The sequence below is a fragment of the Dasypus novemcinctus genome, chromosome 21 (genome assembly GCF_030445035.2).
Source record: "Dasypus novemcinctus isolate mDasNov1 chromosome 21, mDasNov1.1.hap2, whole genome shotgun sequence".
NCBI classification, from domain to species: Eukaryota; Metazoa; Chordata; class Mammalia; order Cingulata; family Dasypodidae; genus Dasypus; species Dasypus novemcinctus.
Genome location: NC_080693.1, coordinates 56,045,357 through 56,059,651, shown reverse-complemented (window position 1 = coordinate 56,059,651; position 14,295 = coordinate 56,045,357). Strand labels below are relative to the sequence as shown.

The 14,295-nt window shown below is 37.9% G+C and overlaps 1 protein-coding gene across 1 annotated transcript in view; it reads right to left on the bottom strand.

Moving 5' to 3' along the window:
• ZNF652 (zinc finger protein 652) overlaps positions 1-14,295 on the bottom strand; it is a 110,310-nt gene that overhangs the window by 15,832 nt on the left and 80,183 nt on the right. The window contains exon 2 of the mRNA XM_058284021.2: positions 1,267-2,423. Coding sequence (XP_058140004.1) covers positions 1,267-2,169 — 903 coding nt within the window. The 5' untranslated portion in view covers positions 2,170-2,423. The remainder of the gene's footprint in view (positions 1-1,266; positions 2,424-14,295) is intronic.

Sequence of the window (14,295 nt, the reverse complement as noted above, 5' to 3'; positions counted from 1 at the left end):
TCTTCTTTACTGTAACTTAAACAAATTAAAGTAAAAAAATCTCTTTTTAAATAAAGATCGAGAATGCTTTCTCAACAATGAATCATTACAGAATTTGAATTTGACCCCTAGGGTGCACCACTGTATCACACAACCTTTGGCCTGAACTACTGCAGTCAATTCATCACCAAGTGAGGCCACTTTGGAATAGCTCTGTCTTCTTTTTTTACATAATATGTTGGAGATCAAGTCACAATTGATGAATCAAAAAGCAGTGGATTTTTAGCAAATGCAATTTATATTTTTAAAAATCCCTTTAAAGTAAAGGAACAATCTTGGTTGTTGATTTAAGAGCAACAGAGGAAAAGTAAAACTTAAAGGTGACTACCAATCAATATGAGCAGCACTTTCAAAAATCAAAGCAAAACTATTTCACTTTTTAAAAGAAGTTTAGCTTAAATGCAGGACAAAATATTTCTATTTTACATATCTTATAGAGAAATAAACTTACCTTTTATGAACATTAATATGCATTCACATGTACAAATGCAATATAGCTGCAATCCACTTAACACAAAATAATTAGCATGTCTCTTAACCTACCACAATATAGTCCTTTCAAGACAGTAGCCTGGTTTGAATTCCCTGTTTTGTTATCTTAACAATACTGTACTAGTATTGTGTAACCCTACTGCCGGGTGGGCAACATTTTCAACCAGCTCAGCCTCTGTTTAAAGTTTGCATATTTCCATGGGCTCAGCCTCTTGACAAATTTAGTGTTGTCATCTCTCCACTGGTAAAAGCAAACTCACTCCTGGAGATCTTCCATTTCCACCGATCTGAGTCATTATAGTTTTTGTCCCCATCAGATGCACTAGAATCTGGCATCCTTTTAATCCTAAAAAGGGGCCTTTCTCTACTCCTGACCTTTATTCCATATCCCCCACCTTGTCAGAGAAGATGCCAGAATGAATTCTATTGCGTGTCCTAAAACAGTGAATCTCAGTGCAAAGTTGGTGTTGATTTTACCTCCTGGTCAGTCACCTAAAACAGATCCCCCTTCCAATGTACCTGGGTTCCCACTAGTCCAGCGTCAGTTAAATTTAATGTTTTTGAAATAAAATGCTAAGCCTCAGTTTTGAAAAGACCAAAGCAGGAGGTTAAAAAAAAATGTTGAAATCGGTCCCTTCAGCCTCTATTGCATTTATTCTCTTGGGCAGATACCAGATGAGTCTGAATAGCCAGGTTCTATCCTGGAAAGTTTGCCCTCTCGGTGATGAAACCTACCTGAATATTTTTTTCACAGTCTGTTTGCTGGTGAAGGGACAGCTCACTTTCCAGGACAAACTTCTTGCCACATTTATCACAAATCTGCATGCGCCTATGTGTAACGTTCATGTGCTTCTCCAGGTACCAGCGAGTATTAAACACCCTGGGGCACTTCTCACAGGTCAGAGTCTCTTTCTCTTCACACTTAGCTTTCTGGACTGGAGCTTTAGGCTCCTTTGTGGCCCGCTTCTTTCGCTTAGGTGGCTCTACACTCTTCCTACGACCTCTCGTAGTTCTGGGAGTAGGGGAAGTGGTAGCTGCAGCACCAGAGGCAGCTCTCCTTGTTCTCCTCTGTGCAACGCTGACCTTCTCCACTATCTTCTCCTTTTTCTTCTGCCGTTCGTTCTCTCCATAGTCATTGCTGTCATCTGTGGCCTCTTCCTCACTCTCTTCCTCGTCCTCCTCACTGCTTGTCTTAAGAACAGGAGTCTCTTTGGACTGAGAAGAGACACCCTTTTCCCCTTTAGATACATTTAACGTTTGATTATTAAGGTTTACCTCCACTATGATCTGCTCCCTTTTGTAAGAGACTTCTTCCTCCTCCTCCTCTTCTGTGTCATCAGAATGTTCCTGGTCTTCTTTAACAGCATGCACCTCGGACACTGATCTCGTCTCCCTGAAATATGGCTGCTCCTCTGTTTCATGAAGATGTGGTTTGCTCATCTTGGTGTCCACTAATACAGAATAAGGACTTCCTGATTCCCTTTTGTACACTTTCGTAGACAGGTCAAGTTCTTGGTTGGCACCATGGTAAAAAGTAGATGGCACTTGACCACGACGGCTATCTTCTTGTGCCATCCCTGCTACATGCACAGCACAGTTTTCAACCAGCTCTTGACAAGAACTGGCTGTGTGGCTCATTGGTAAATGGCCCAATTTATTAAGCAGTTCAAACTAGAGAGAAATTGCTTTAAAACAGAGCAATTAAGACCCAAATCTTTTTCCATCCACAAAGAATCACTCAAAATGCAAAAAAGATATTCCTGGAACCTGTGTACAATTCTTCTAGTGTTACAGCAACCAAAGCATAAGTCAAACAGGCTTGGTATTACGGCAAAACGAAGCACTAGTGATTTTTCTTTTGAAGATAGCTGCAGTGACTTGGAGGATCTTATCTACAAAGAAAAGCAAAGAGGGGGGAAAGTCAGATACCCATATTTCCTTCTTATAACATGCACTTAAATCACACAACAAACATAGCTAAAAATTATTAAGCTCTTTATATACAATGCTTCATATTGCTTAAATGGTTCAGTGTGGGCCATTACTTTACTGGATCACATGAATTCAACAAATATTTTCTGTTAGAATGCATATTCTATGACAACAAGGGCAACATATCTTTTTCATAAAGGTATCCTTGGAGCTTAGCCACAGTGCCTTGCACAGTGCAGGTGTTTAGTATATATTTGATAAATAAATGAATATCTACTATTGTACAACATTCATTGTTGTAGATGCTATGGACATATTGAGATGGCAGAAAATATGATTCTCATCCACAAGGAATTTACAATCTAGTTATACAACATGCATAATGCATGCAACACACAAGGGCTTTACGTTAATATCAGTCACTAGCACCCACTACAGTGAGGGCTCACAGAACAAAGGTGGTAGTGTGGGATAGGCACTGTGCACCAGGGAAATAAAGCAGCTAGTTGACAATATTATACGAGAGAGAAATGTCCAGCCTTAAATAATTTATAATTTAGTTAAAGAGATTATTTTTTCAGGTTTTAGAGTAATTTTAAGTTGCTAAATTTTTTATTTTGTTTAAATTTTTTCTATGCATAGCTCACTAAATATACTCAGTAACTGGGTGATTTTTCATGTCAGTTGCACAGTTTAAATTTTAAGAAATAGTAACCATCAAGTTGATATGGTTCAAAGAAAAAAAAAACTACTCCTTTAAAAAAAGATTAGAAGGGCACATAATCTACTTTGTGACATATCTCACACTGCTCGTCAGCCAGCCCCCTATCCTCTTGAGTCATCTGAACATTACTGTAAGCACATACTCTATCTAATGGCAAAAGGAAGGAAACTAATATGCACTGAATGCTTGTTATATGCTAGGCAGTATAAAAACACAGTACATTATCTCTAATACTCATCACAAAACTTCAGGGTAAATTTTTAAATTCACTTTTTATTTATATCAAAGTTACCAACAAAAACAAAAAAAGCATGCAGTTTTAAAAGTCAAATATATGACTAGGTTTGTGACAACAGGCTGTGGTGCTCTGCCCTACTTCATCCCAACTGAGTGCCGTATCTCAGAGGCAATAATGTCCAACAATTTTAGCTGAAAATTTTCCTCCTGATATTTCTAGATTCCTAAATAATGATTATATTCCTATTTATTGATTTTATCTTTCAAAATTAGATATTATTTCTTGTCTTTCACTATAGCTTTCTTACCTTATTGTTCCCAACTCTTCCATCGTCCTCCCATATAGGTATATCATTTTTGTTAAATCAGTATTTATTGCTTATGCTATACATTTATACCGTATTTATGTTATACATTATGACTACGTATCGTTTTACAGCTAATATTTTCTATTATTCCTCTGCTATTTATTGCCTTCTCTCCCATTTTCTTGACCTTATGCATTCCTTCTTCCTTTTTAAAAAATTATTTTACTTTCATTTTAGTGAAATTTCAGAAAGGAGTGGTGATAAATGTTGCTGTGTTTTACTTGACATCTGGGCAGATTTTTTGTACTTATAAATGAGGAAATCATGGCTCATAGAGGCTAAATATTTTGTCTTAACTCACATACTTATTAAATTACAAGGTGTTTGACTACAGGTTTGCTGACTCCAAAGCTCACAGTCTTGTATTTCTACTCTGAAATCATCACCTGTAATATCTCAGAAGGCAGATAATTTACCTCAAAAGCTATGTAGCTCTAGTGGAAAAGTTGGAAAATGGACTATTAAGAGTGTTGGCTATTGTTAGCTGTATTTTAAAAATTATTACATGAAAAGGATGGATTCAGAAAACAATTGCTCAATTTACAATCAGGAATAAAATGTCCAGAACATCTGGGATTTGTAGGGTTAGAAGAGAGAAATGCTTAACATAAAACTGAGAAGGTCTTTGAGCTACAAAGACTGATTAGAACTCACCCTTGAGGCAAAGGTCAATTCAATGATTTGGCCTTCAAAATTGATAAACCCTCTTAAGTGATTAAGGTAGTGCCAAGTAAAATAGCTTTTCTAAAAAGAGACTATAGATGAGGTTCTTTCTCCAAAACAGTCTCTTAGCACAGTCCTTTTGCTATAATGCATATTCCCTTAATGTAAATGAGTGCAAATGCTAAAATAAAAAGGGGAATGATGTCAGTACAAACACAGAAGTCATGTTGGTTTATTTGGGACTTTTCACCAGTAAATTGATATTTTAAGTGATCAGGAACAAGGTTTTTCACAATTAAAGAGAAAACCTTAGCAATATGTGAAGACCTTAAGAAAAAAGTAAACATCCTACTTTTGTGCCTTCCTTTAATGCAAGCAGTGGCTGGTTCAGTGGCTTTATGAATCTCTACACTTTCTACTTTATAAATCTGATTTGGTTGAAAGTGTGTTTTTCTCCCTGTTTAAAAATAACAGAGGTTTTTTTTATTGCTTAAGTCTATTCCATGGACCAAAGTAGTGAATGCCCTAGAAGCCCCATATCTCACACAAGTCTTTCGGGTTAACATATAAAGGTGCAGTTGACTGATGATGGCTGCAAATGCCAGTAGTGATTTAATATACTACTGTTTTTATTATCATTTTTATTGTTTTTATTAGTGCACTGATGCTGTGTTACACGGATTTTGAATGGCATGTCCCAATCCTATCATTCCCCATAAACCCCATATCTTAGTGTACAATTTTGTAGAATATGCATTTTTTGGGGGAAAGTATATGTGGCATTAAAGCAGAAATATCTGCACTCAAAATTAAGTCACGGAAGAAGTATGGCATCAATAAAGCATAGCTATATAGCAAATCTAAGAAGTATGGTTAGAAAAGAACTGTAGATGTAGATAGAGCACATGGTGCTAACTGGAATCAAATAGTAGGCCAACTAAGTTTTTGAATGAGTTTATACTGGCAAAAGAACCACCAGCTTGGGCTAAAAAATATTGTGACTGTTCAAAACTTTAAATAACCTTTGGATTCCCAACCATCTATTGTAAGAAGTGGGACAATAAAGCTGTTCATCTCCCAAAGAAAGCATTTTTCCCAATGTCTATTTTATATGTGGTCAAGGAAGAATGATGATACAGAGGAGAAAAAGGAGGGGGAGGATGTCCAAGAGGATGAAGCTAGAAACCACAGAAAAAAAAAGACCAGTACTATGCCTAAGGAGCAAAAGCAGGATCTATTTAAGAATATTCCCCATCCCTGGGGTAGGTGCCCTATTAAGGGCAGCTCAAAGGAAATTCAGAATTTGCTTCAGTCCAGTGGCTGCTACATGTCTCCTATTCTTTTCCCTTTCAAATGGGACTGTTTATTTTTATTATCCTGTCCCTATTCAAAAAGCATATTGTGGAGGGCGGGCAGGCAGCAGATCAATTGTCAATTTCTTTCATAGGTCTCTGGATCAAAAGGAGCAACACCTTGATCTGATATAGAGATTATTATCCATTAACCTCCTCACAAATAGACCACCAAGCATCATATAACAGATTCTGGACTTACAACTTGATGCCATGATTGGACTGGACTTTGGGGTTCTCTACTTTGGAGAGGAAGTGAGTATGTTTTGCCTGTGAGAGAGAAAGCAGACTGAATACCTAATGACCAAGAGGACAGATGGTGATAGACAACCACACTGTTCACCAAGTATTATCAGCTCTCTGTCTTCCTGGCACAGGTGTACTGCACTTCCTGGCCCTGTTGTTGCATGGGTCCACATAAGTAGTTTTGACCATCATGTTGTAAAGAGAAGTGATGTGAGTCACTTCTGAGCTATCATATTCAACTAATAAAACCTCCAGACCTCTTCTCCCTCTTAGCACGGTGACCATCAGCCTTGATCACCAAGTGATGACACAAGCAGGGCCCCTCTACTGATCTATTATGGCCAACGGGTATGGGAAAGAAACCCTTCATTGTTTTAAGTCATCTAGACTGGGGAGTGGTTTGCTACTGCAGCATAACCTAGCCAATGTAAAGGACTACAAGTTACCTGTTAACTAAACTCACTTAAATTAATTTTTTCAGCCTTACGCAGACAACAGAGATGGTAGAATTAGTATGTGAAAAGTTAAATATCAGAAAGACAAGGGGCTAAATTCACAGGAGAATCTTGTCACAAATTAGAAAGTAGGACTTTACATTCTCTTAAAAAATTCTGATTAAGTGCTTTATTGTAATTTAAAGTCTAACACATCCATGCATTCTTCCATGAACCTGAAAGTGGCATCTTACCACTATTCAAATCACAAAAACTCAGAAACATCAATAAATCACACTGTCACTAGAGAAGATGCAGGCTAATTATTCACTCTGAAATATAGATGGGCTTTCTGCCCACATTTTACTTTCTTTTTTCCCCTTTATATATGATTTAATAAACAACAAGAAGAGTTTGCAGTATTATTACCAATCAAATAACTTACTGTCACAAATTACTGTCCTATCAGTTCTGCTAATAATAGACCTTCCAGTGTACTTGATAAAGATGCCATGTGTCTAAAAACCCGAACTAGCCAAAAGACTAGGTTTTTAAAGTAGTAGAGAAAGTTGCTATTTAAATACTAAGCCTTATTGAAACTTCTTCAGCATATCTCAATAAAAAATGCTACTGAAGAGTAAATGCTGTTTACAATCATTTAATGTAAGCTTAACAAGCCTAAAATTTAAAGAACAGTAAAATTAGATTAAATTCATATTAATCTTGTGAAAAATCTTTCATAGATATTGTCACAGGAAGACAACCAACATTATTCTAACTTTTCTAAAATTTATTTTGATTACTTTGGTTATTTAAAACTTTCAGGGTAAAAATAATGACCCACATAAATGATCTTAGAAAGGCATAATTATAATCCAGATACAGAACATCTGATGATTCAGTTTTTGTGTTTAATGACTGGAAGTACTTATTACTTCAGAAAATATTAACATTTATGTTTGAAAGACACTTCCCATTTAATGATTTATTAGATAACCAAGATTTATTAGTTAAGCATTCAAATTATTTTTATGTAATTTTATAAAAAAGGAATTTTAGATGTTTGCTCTGTTTTTTTTTAATCTGCCCCCCCACCCTGCACTTGCAGCTTTTTGCTTGCTATCTGCTTTCTGTGTCCATTAGCTGTGCTTGTGCGTTCTTCTGTGTCTGTATTTTTATTTTATTTACCACCCCCCCTTGTGGCTTGCTTGTTGTCTCCTCTCTGTGTCCATTCGCTGCACATTCTTCTGTGTTTTTGCTTGTTTCCCTTTTTGTTGCATCACCTTGCTGAGTCGGCTTTCCGCTGCACTTGCAGGCTGGAGGCACTCTGTGGTGCTTGTGGGCCAGCAGCTCTTGCAGCATGCAGACAAGCCTGTCTTCACAAGGAGGCCCTGGGATGCAAACCCAGGGCCTCCCATATGGTAGATGGGAGCCCAACTGATTGAGCCACAGCCGCTTCCCTGCTGTTCTATCTTATGAATTATTTTTTAGGCTTTCATTTATAGGGTATACAACTTAGAAAAACATACTCATTAGATTTAAATGAATGAAATTACAACTAATACTAAGTTAAGCACTGTTATTACTTTTAAAATCTAAGTTTGAGTTTCATTTCAGTACAAAAATGATCAGGTTCACATTAACTGCTAGCCAAACTTTATGTTTAAAAACCTAAGCAGTCTGTAACAGAGAACACAAGAAATGCTTCTCATGCTCTTATTAAAAAAAAAAAAAAAAGCAACAAGTTCTGATATACATAGTGAATCTAAATGAAAATTCACAAATGGTGGCTGAAATGGTCAACTTTCAGGCCAGGACAACTTAAGTCCAGATATTATACTTAAACAATTCAAAACTAAAGTTTATAATGGAAATGTAAACAAGTCGTAACTATACATCACTAGTGATGGGTCCCACTAGACTTTCAACGGGCATAGCAGATGTGTATATTTGATAGACAGACTGCTTAGAAAATTAAAGCTATCAGAGCTATAAATAAGGTATACATAAAGAAGAACACAGCAGTGCCAAAGAATTAGGGCCATTTAAAAAAATGAATAAGACATGAAGTAAACACATCTAGTAGTTCTCTCTGTAAGCTACTTTCCACTGATTTATAAAGCTATGGCTTTATAATTCTTTTAAAAACAAAAATGTTTTTACACTGCTGCTTGCAGTAATTTCATTCTACATTCTTGGCTACAATGCACTCTTCAAATCCACTTGCAGAGCTTGACATATCTCATCAGGATTCTCCAGAAAGTCAATTTGTTATATTTTCAGCAGCCTTTAATGCTTCGGTTGCCTTGTGAAGTTCCTTAATAACTGATGATAAAGCTTCTGGGTTAATTCCTTGTTCACAAAGCCATACACAAATAGACTGTGTTTCCATATCTAAGCCAGTATTCAAAATTCTTGAAATCTCGAGCAGAATCTCCATGGTCTCCCTCACTGTGTTTAGATTCACTGCTGTGATGGCCACTGCCCCAGCACCAACACTGGCATGGCCAAGTCCACTGAGGCTGCGGGAGGTGAAGAAGAGCCTGACCTGGATTTTATTTTGGCCTTTATTATTTTATTATTATTATTTTATTTGATTTTGGCAACTTTTCACTTGTCTAAGTTTTGTTGAGAATCTTTTTAGGTTCAAAACTTTAAATATCTCCCAAGGGCATAACAGAGTAACCTTTACAAAACCAAACACATTAGTGAAATTAGGACATTCCAATTTTTCATTATACCACTTTTCATGTTTATCCTCCAACCCAACTTAATACAAATGATCTTAATATAGTTTTTTGTTTTTTTCTAAGAATAAAACTCCAGGTGAATATATGGGTTCTAAGAATTTGAAAATAGAAGAAGCAAATGAGAAATACCATCTTTGAAAGTTAGAGCTGTTTAAATTTATCACTCTATGGTATTAAAAAGTTCATGTTGTTGAGATAATTTTCTATTCTTTTGTAAAATAAATTCCAAAATAAAGTGGGTCATTTCTTAATGTTTTCTATACTCAAAGTACACATTATTCTAGACACCTGGGAGAAAAACATGGTGTGTAAGTTGAGGGGTATACAAATTGAGAAGCAACCAGTCCTGGCATTCTAAAACCTTGACCAGCTACTAGGAAGAAAATAAAACTTTAGGAAAAATTAGAAAACATGATAGCATATTATATTGTAGTAAATTACAGCTTTCAGAATGTGTTTTCTTCAATGCCATTTTTTCCAGGTGCTCAACCAAATAATGTTTATATAATCATCAAAAGTGTTTATTTACTTTTAGTTTTAAAAAGAAAATTTAGTTTTGTTCCCTAAGCATTTTTTTTAAAGGAGGTACTGGGGATTGAACCCAGGACCTTGTACATGGGAAGCAAGTACTCAACCACTGAGCTACATTGGCATCCTCCCTAAAAGTTATTTGTTTTGTTTTTTTTTAATTGTACTATGGGAAGATTTGGAGAATTATGCTTTTCTTTTTTTTTTTTAAAGATTTATTTTATTTATCCCCCCCTACCCCGCCACCGCCCCTCATTGTCAGTTCTCTGTGTCCATTCTCTGTGTATTCTGTGTCTGCTTGTATTCTCATTAGGCGGCTCTGGGAACCAACCCTGGGACCTTCCGCAGTGGGAGAGAGGGGATTTCTCTCTTGCACCACCTCAACTCCCTGTTCTGCTACGTCTTCTTATTTTCTCTCTTCTGTGTCTCTTGTTGCATCACCTTGCTGCACCAGCTCTCAGTGTCGGCTGGCACTCCTGCGCGGGGCGGCTTTCCCATGCTGGGCAGCATTCCCATGCAGGGGAGCACTCCTGCAAGGGGTGGGATTCCAGCGTCGGCAGTCTGCATGGCCAGCTTGCCCTCATCAGGAGGCCCTGGGCATTGAACCCTGGACCTCCTATATGGTAGATGGGAGCCCAATTGGTGGAGCCACATCCATTTCCCCCTGAAAGTTTTAACAGTTAATTTTTGAGATATTCAACAGATTTTTTTAATTCTATTAAAATACGTACCTAAGCATCCTCCTGGTAGGATAATTGAAAAATATTCTATTTGTCACTAGTCTTTTTTTTTTAAATATTTTTTTATTAAAGAAATTGTGGGTTTACAGAACAATCATGCATAAAATACAGGATTCCCATATATCACTCCCCTGCCAACACCCTGCATTGGTGTGGAACATTTTTTACAATTGATACTTCATTTTTTTGGTTGGACTAATTAAAGGCCATGGTTTAACTTAGTGTTCACTATTTGTGTAGTATGGTCCCATGGATTTTTTAAAAAAATTATTCTGTAACCATATATACAACCAACATTTCACCCTTGTGATCGTATTCAGATATGTATTTCAGTGCTGTTAACTGCATTCATAATGTTTTGCTGTCATCACCATCATCCTTTACCAAAACATTTCCATCATTCCAAATATGAATCCTGTACATTTTAAGCCTTAACTTCCCATTCCCTATGCTGTACCAGGTAACCTCTATTCTAGATTTTGACTCTGAGAGCCTACTTATTCTAATAGTTTCAAATCAGTGAGATGATACAATATTTGTCCTTTTGTATCTGGCTTATTTCACTCAACACAATGCCTTCAAGGTTCATCCATACTGTCACATATATTAGGACTTCATTCCTTTTTACAGCTGAGTAATATTCATTCCATTGTATTACATACCACATTATTTAATCCATTCATCAGTTGATGGATGCATGGGTTGCTTCCATCTTTTGGCAATTGTGAATAATGCCACTATGAACATCGGTGTGCAAATATCTTTTCAAGCCCCTGATTTCAATTCTTTTGGTTATATACCTGGTAGTCGGACTGCTGAGTTAAAAGCTATGCTTTCTGGGGAACCACCAAACTGTCTTCCACAACTGCTGCACCATTTACACTGCTACCAGCAATGAATAAGTGTTCCGACTTCTCTGCATCCTCTCCAGCACTTTGTTATTTTCCTTTTTTTTAACAGCAGCCATTTTAATGGGTGTCAAATGGTATCTCACTGTGTTTGTTTTTTTAAAATCAATTTTACTGATACGTATTAATAAATCATACAATTCAACCAAAGTGTACAATCAATGGTATTTGGTAAAATTACATAGTTATGCCTTCATCACTTCAATCATCATTAGAGCATTTTCATTATATCAGTAATAGTGATAATAACTTCTGGGAAGAGGGCAGACTAGAAAGACATAAGACTCTCTTCTCCAGAAAAATAGCTAGAGGACAGGCTGAAACAGCCCAGGAAAAGATCTTCTAGGGTTTAGGACACCAGGTGAAGGCTGGACACTGCCCAGTGGAGAGAGAGGGACAAAGGAGGGAAATCGTGGCTACAGAACTGTGAGTTGAAACCAGCGGCTCCTGCTGCTGGTAGCCTCCCCCACACTAAAGACACTTTAGAATTCTCAGGTCTCTGGGCCTGCTGGCTAAAGACAAAGGGGACTCCCAGGAAAGGTGAGAGAGAGGGACAGAGCCTAAGGTTGACTCAGCTTCTGACCCACAAATTTGGTCTGCTGTGTCCCAGGAGCCCTTCCAGGCCAGGTGGGACCACACAGTGGTTTGCCCTGGGAGCTGGCACAGGACTGGAGAAATCTGATCCTTGCAATCTCCCTCTCTTCTATTCTGGGCTGATTGTTGAGGATGCCATACCTCCCCAGGAAAGGGGTAAAAGATGGACACAACCTATGGCTGACTCAGCTTTTGACTAGCAAATTTGGTCTGCTGTGTCCCAGGACACCTTCCAAGCTGGTAGGGCCACACCATTATTTGCTTGTGGAGTCAGCAAGGGGCAATCTCCTTCTCTACTAAACAGGACTGATTGTAGAGGACTCAGAGGGGAGTGGAAATATTTCCTAGTGGGGCAAAGGGAAGGAGCTGCCAGAGAAGGCTGGAGAACTGTCTCAGAGAAAGTTTCATTTACAAGGTTCTTGGCCTCCAGGCAGGAAGCACTATCACTCTGATGCAATCTGTCCTGTAACAAATACATTCCAATGAGGCATCGAACTGAGAGCTGCCAAAGACGCCACCTGATGGTAGACCAAGGAAGTGCATGTGAGAAAATTAAAAACAAGTCAGAGAGGCTTTATCCAGCCTCTATAGCCTCCCTCCCCAAGGTCCTAGGAAGCGAGTCTACAACCAATTACTGGGTCCGGTGCCCACTTTTGAGCAACCAGCATGGACAATCCTAACAATCCAGGTGACGCCAAGAACCAAAGAGCAGTGGTAATACACAGCCTCCAACCACTAAATCCCTACAAAAGAGAAAGAAATTGAGCATCTTAGCAAACTAGATCTCAATCAAATGCCTACACATCAGCAAAATATTACAACCATACTGAGGAAATAGAAGACATGGCCCAAGGAAAGGAATATATCAAAGGCCCAGAAGAGAAGCAGGATTTGAGAGAACTAATTAGCAAGATATGTACAAATTTGCAAAATAAATTAGTGAGTTGAAAGACAATACGGTTAAAGAAATAAATGACATCAAGTTGACACCAACGGATAGGGCGGCGGCTTACCACATGGGAGGTCCAAGGTTCAAACCCAGGGCCTCCTGACCCGTGTGATGAGCTGGCCCATGCGCAGTGCTGATGTGCACAAGGAGTGCTGGGCCACGCAGGAGTGTCCCCCGCATAGCAGAGCTCCATGCACAAGGAGTGTGCCCCATAAGGAGAGCTGTTCAGCGCGAGAAAAGTGCAGCCTGCCCAGGAATGGCGCCACACACACAGAGAGCTGATGCAGCAAGATGACGCAACAAAAAGAGACACAGATTCCAGGTGCTGCTGACAAGAATACAAGTGGACACAGAAGAACACACAGCAAATGGACACAGAGAACAGACAATTGGGGGAGACGGGGAAGGGGAGAGAAATAAACAAACAAACAAACAAATACATAAATAAAATGATGACACTGAGCAAGTGAAAAGAAGAATTTGAAATCCTGAACAGAAAAGTAGTAGAGCTCATGGGAATGAAAGACACAATAAGTAAGATAAAAAATACATTAGAGGCATACAACAGCATACATGAAATGACAGAAGAAAGAGTAAGGGATACAGAAGACAGAACAGCTGACATTGAAGAAAGAAAAGAATAAAGTTAGAAAAGAATTGAAAAAATTGAGCAGGCTCTCAGAGAGTTGAATGACAACATGAAATGCAACAACATACATATCATAGGAGTTCCAGAAAGAGAAGGGAAAAGGGGCAGAAAGAGTATTTGAGGAAATAATAGCTGAAAATTTCCCAACCCTCATAAAAGAAATGAATTCATATGTCCAAGAAGCACACTGTACCCCAATCAGAATAAATCTGAACAGACTTACTCCAAGACACATACTATTCAGAATATCAAATGTCAAAGATAAAGAGAAGATTCTCAGAGCAGCAAGGGAGAAGCAAAGCATCACATAGAAGGGACACCCAGTAGACTTAGCATGGATTTCTCTTCAGAAACCATGGAGGCAAGAAGACAGTGAACTGACACAATTACAATACTGAAAGAGAAAAACTGCCAGCTGAGAATTCTTTATCCACCAAAATTGTCCTTCAAATATGAAGGTGAGTATAAAACATCCACAAACAAACAGAAATTAAGAGGTTTTGCAAAAAAGAACCCACCTTTGCAGGAAATACTAAAGGAAGCCTTAGAATCTAAAATAAAAAGATGGGAGAGAGAGGCTTGGAAGAAAGTATAGAAGAAAGAATAGCAGAAAGAGTACCAAAAGAGTAAAAAGACAGATTATGATATGACATATGAAAAACCAAAGCACAAAATGGTGGAAATAAATAA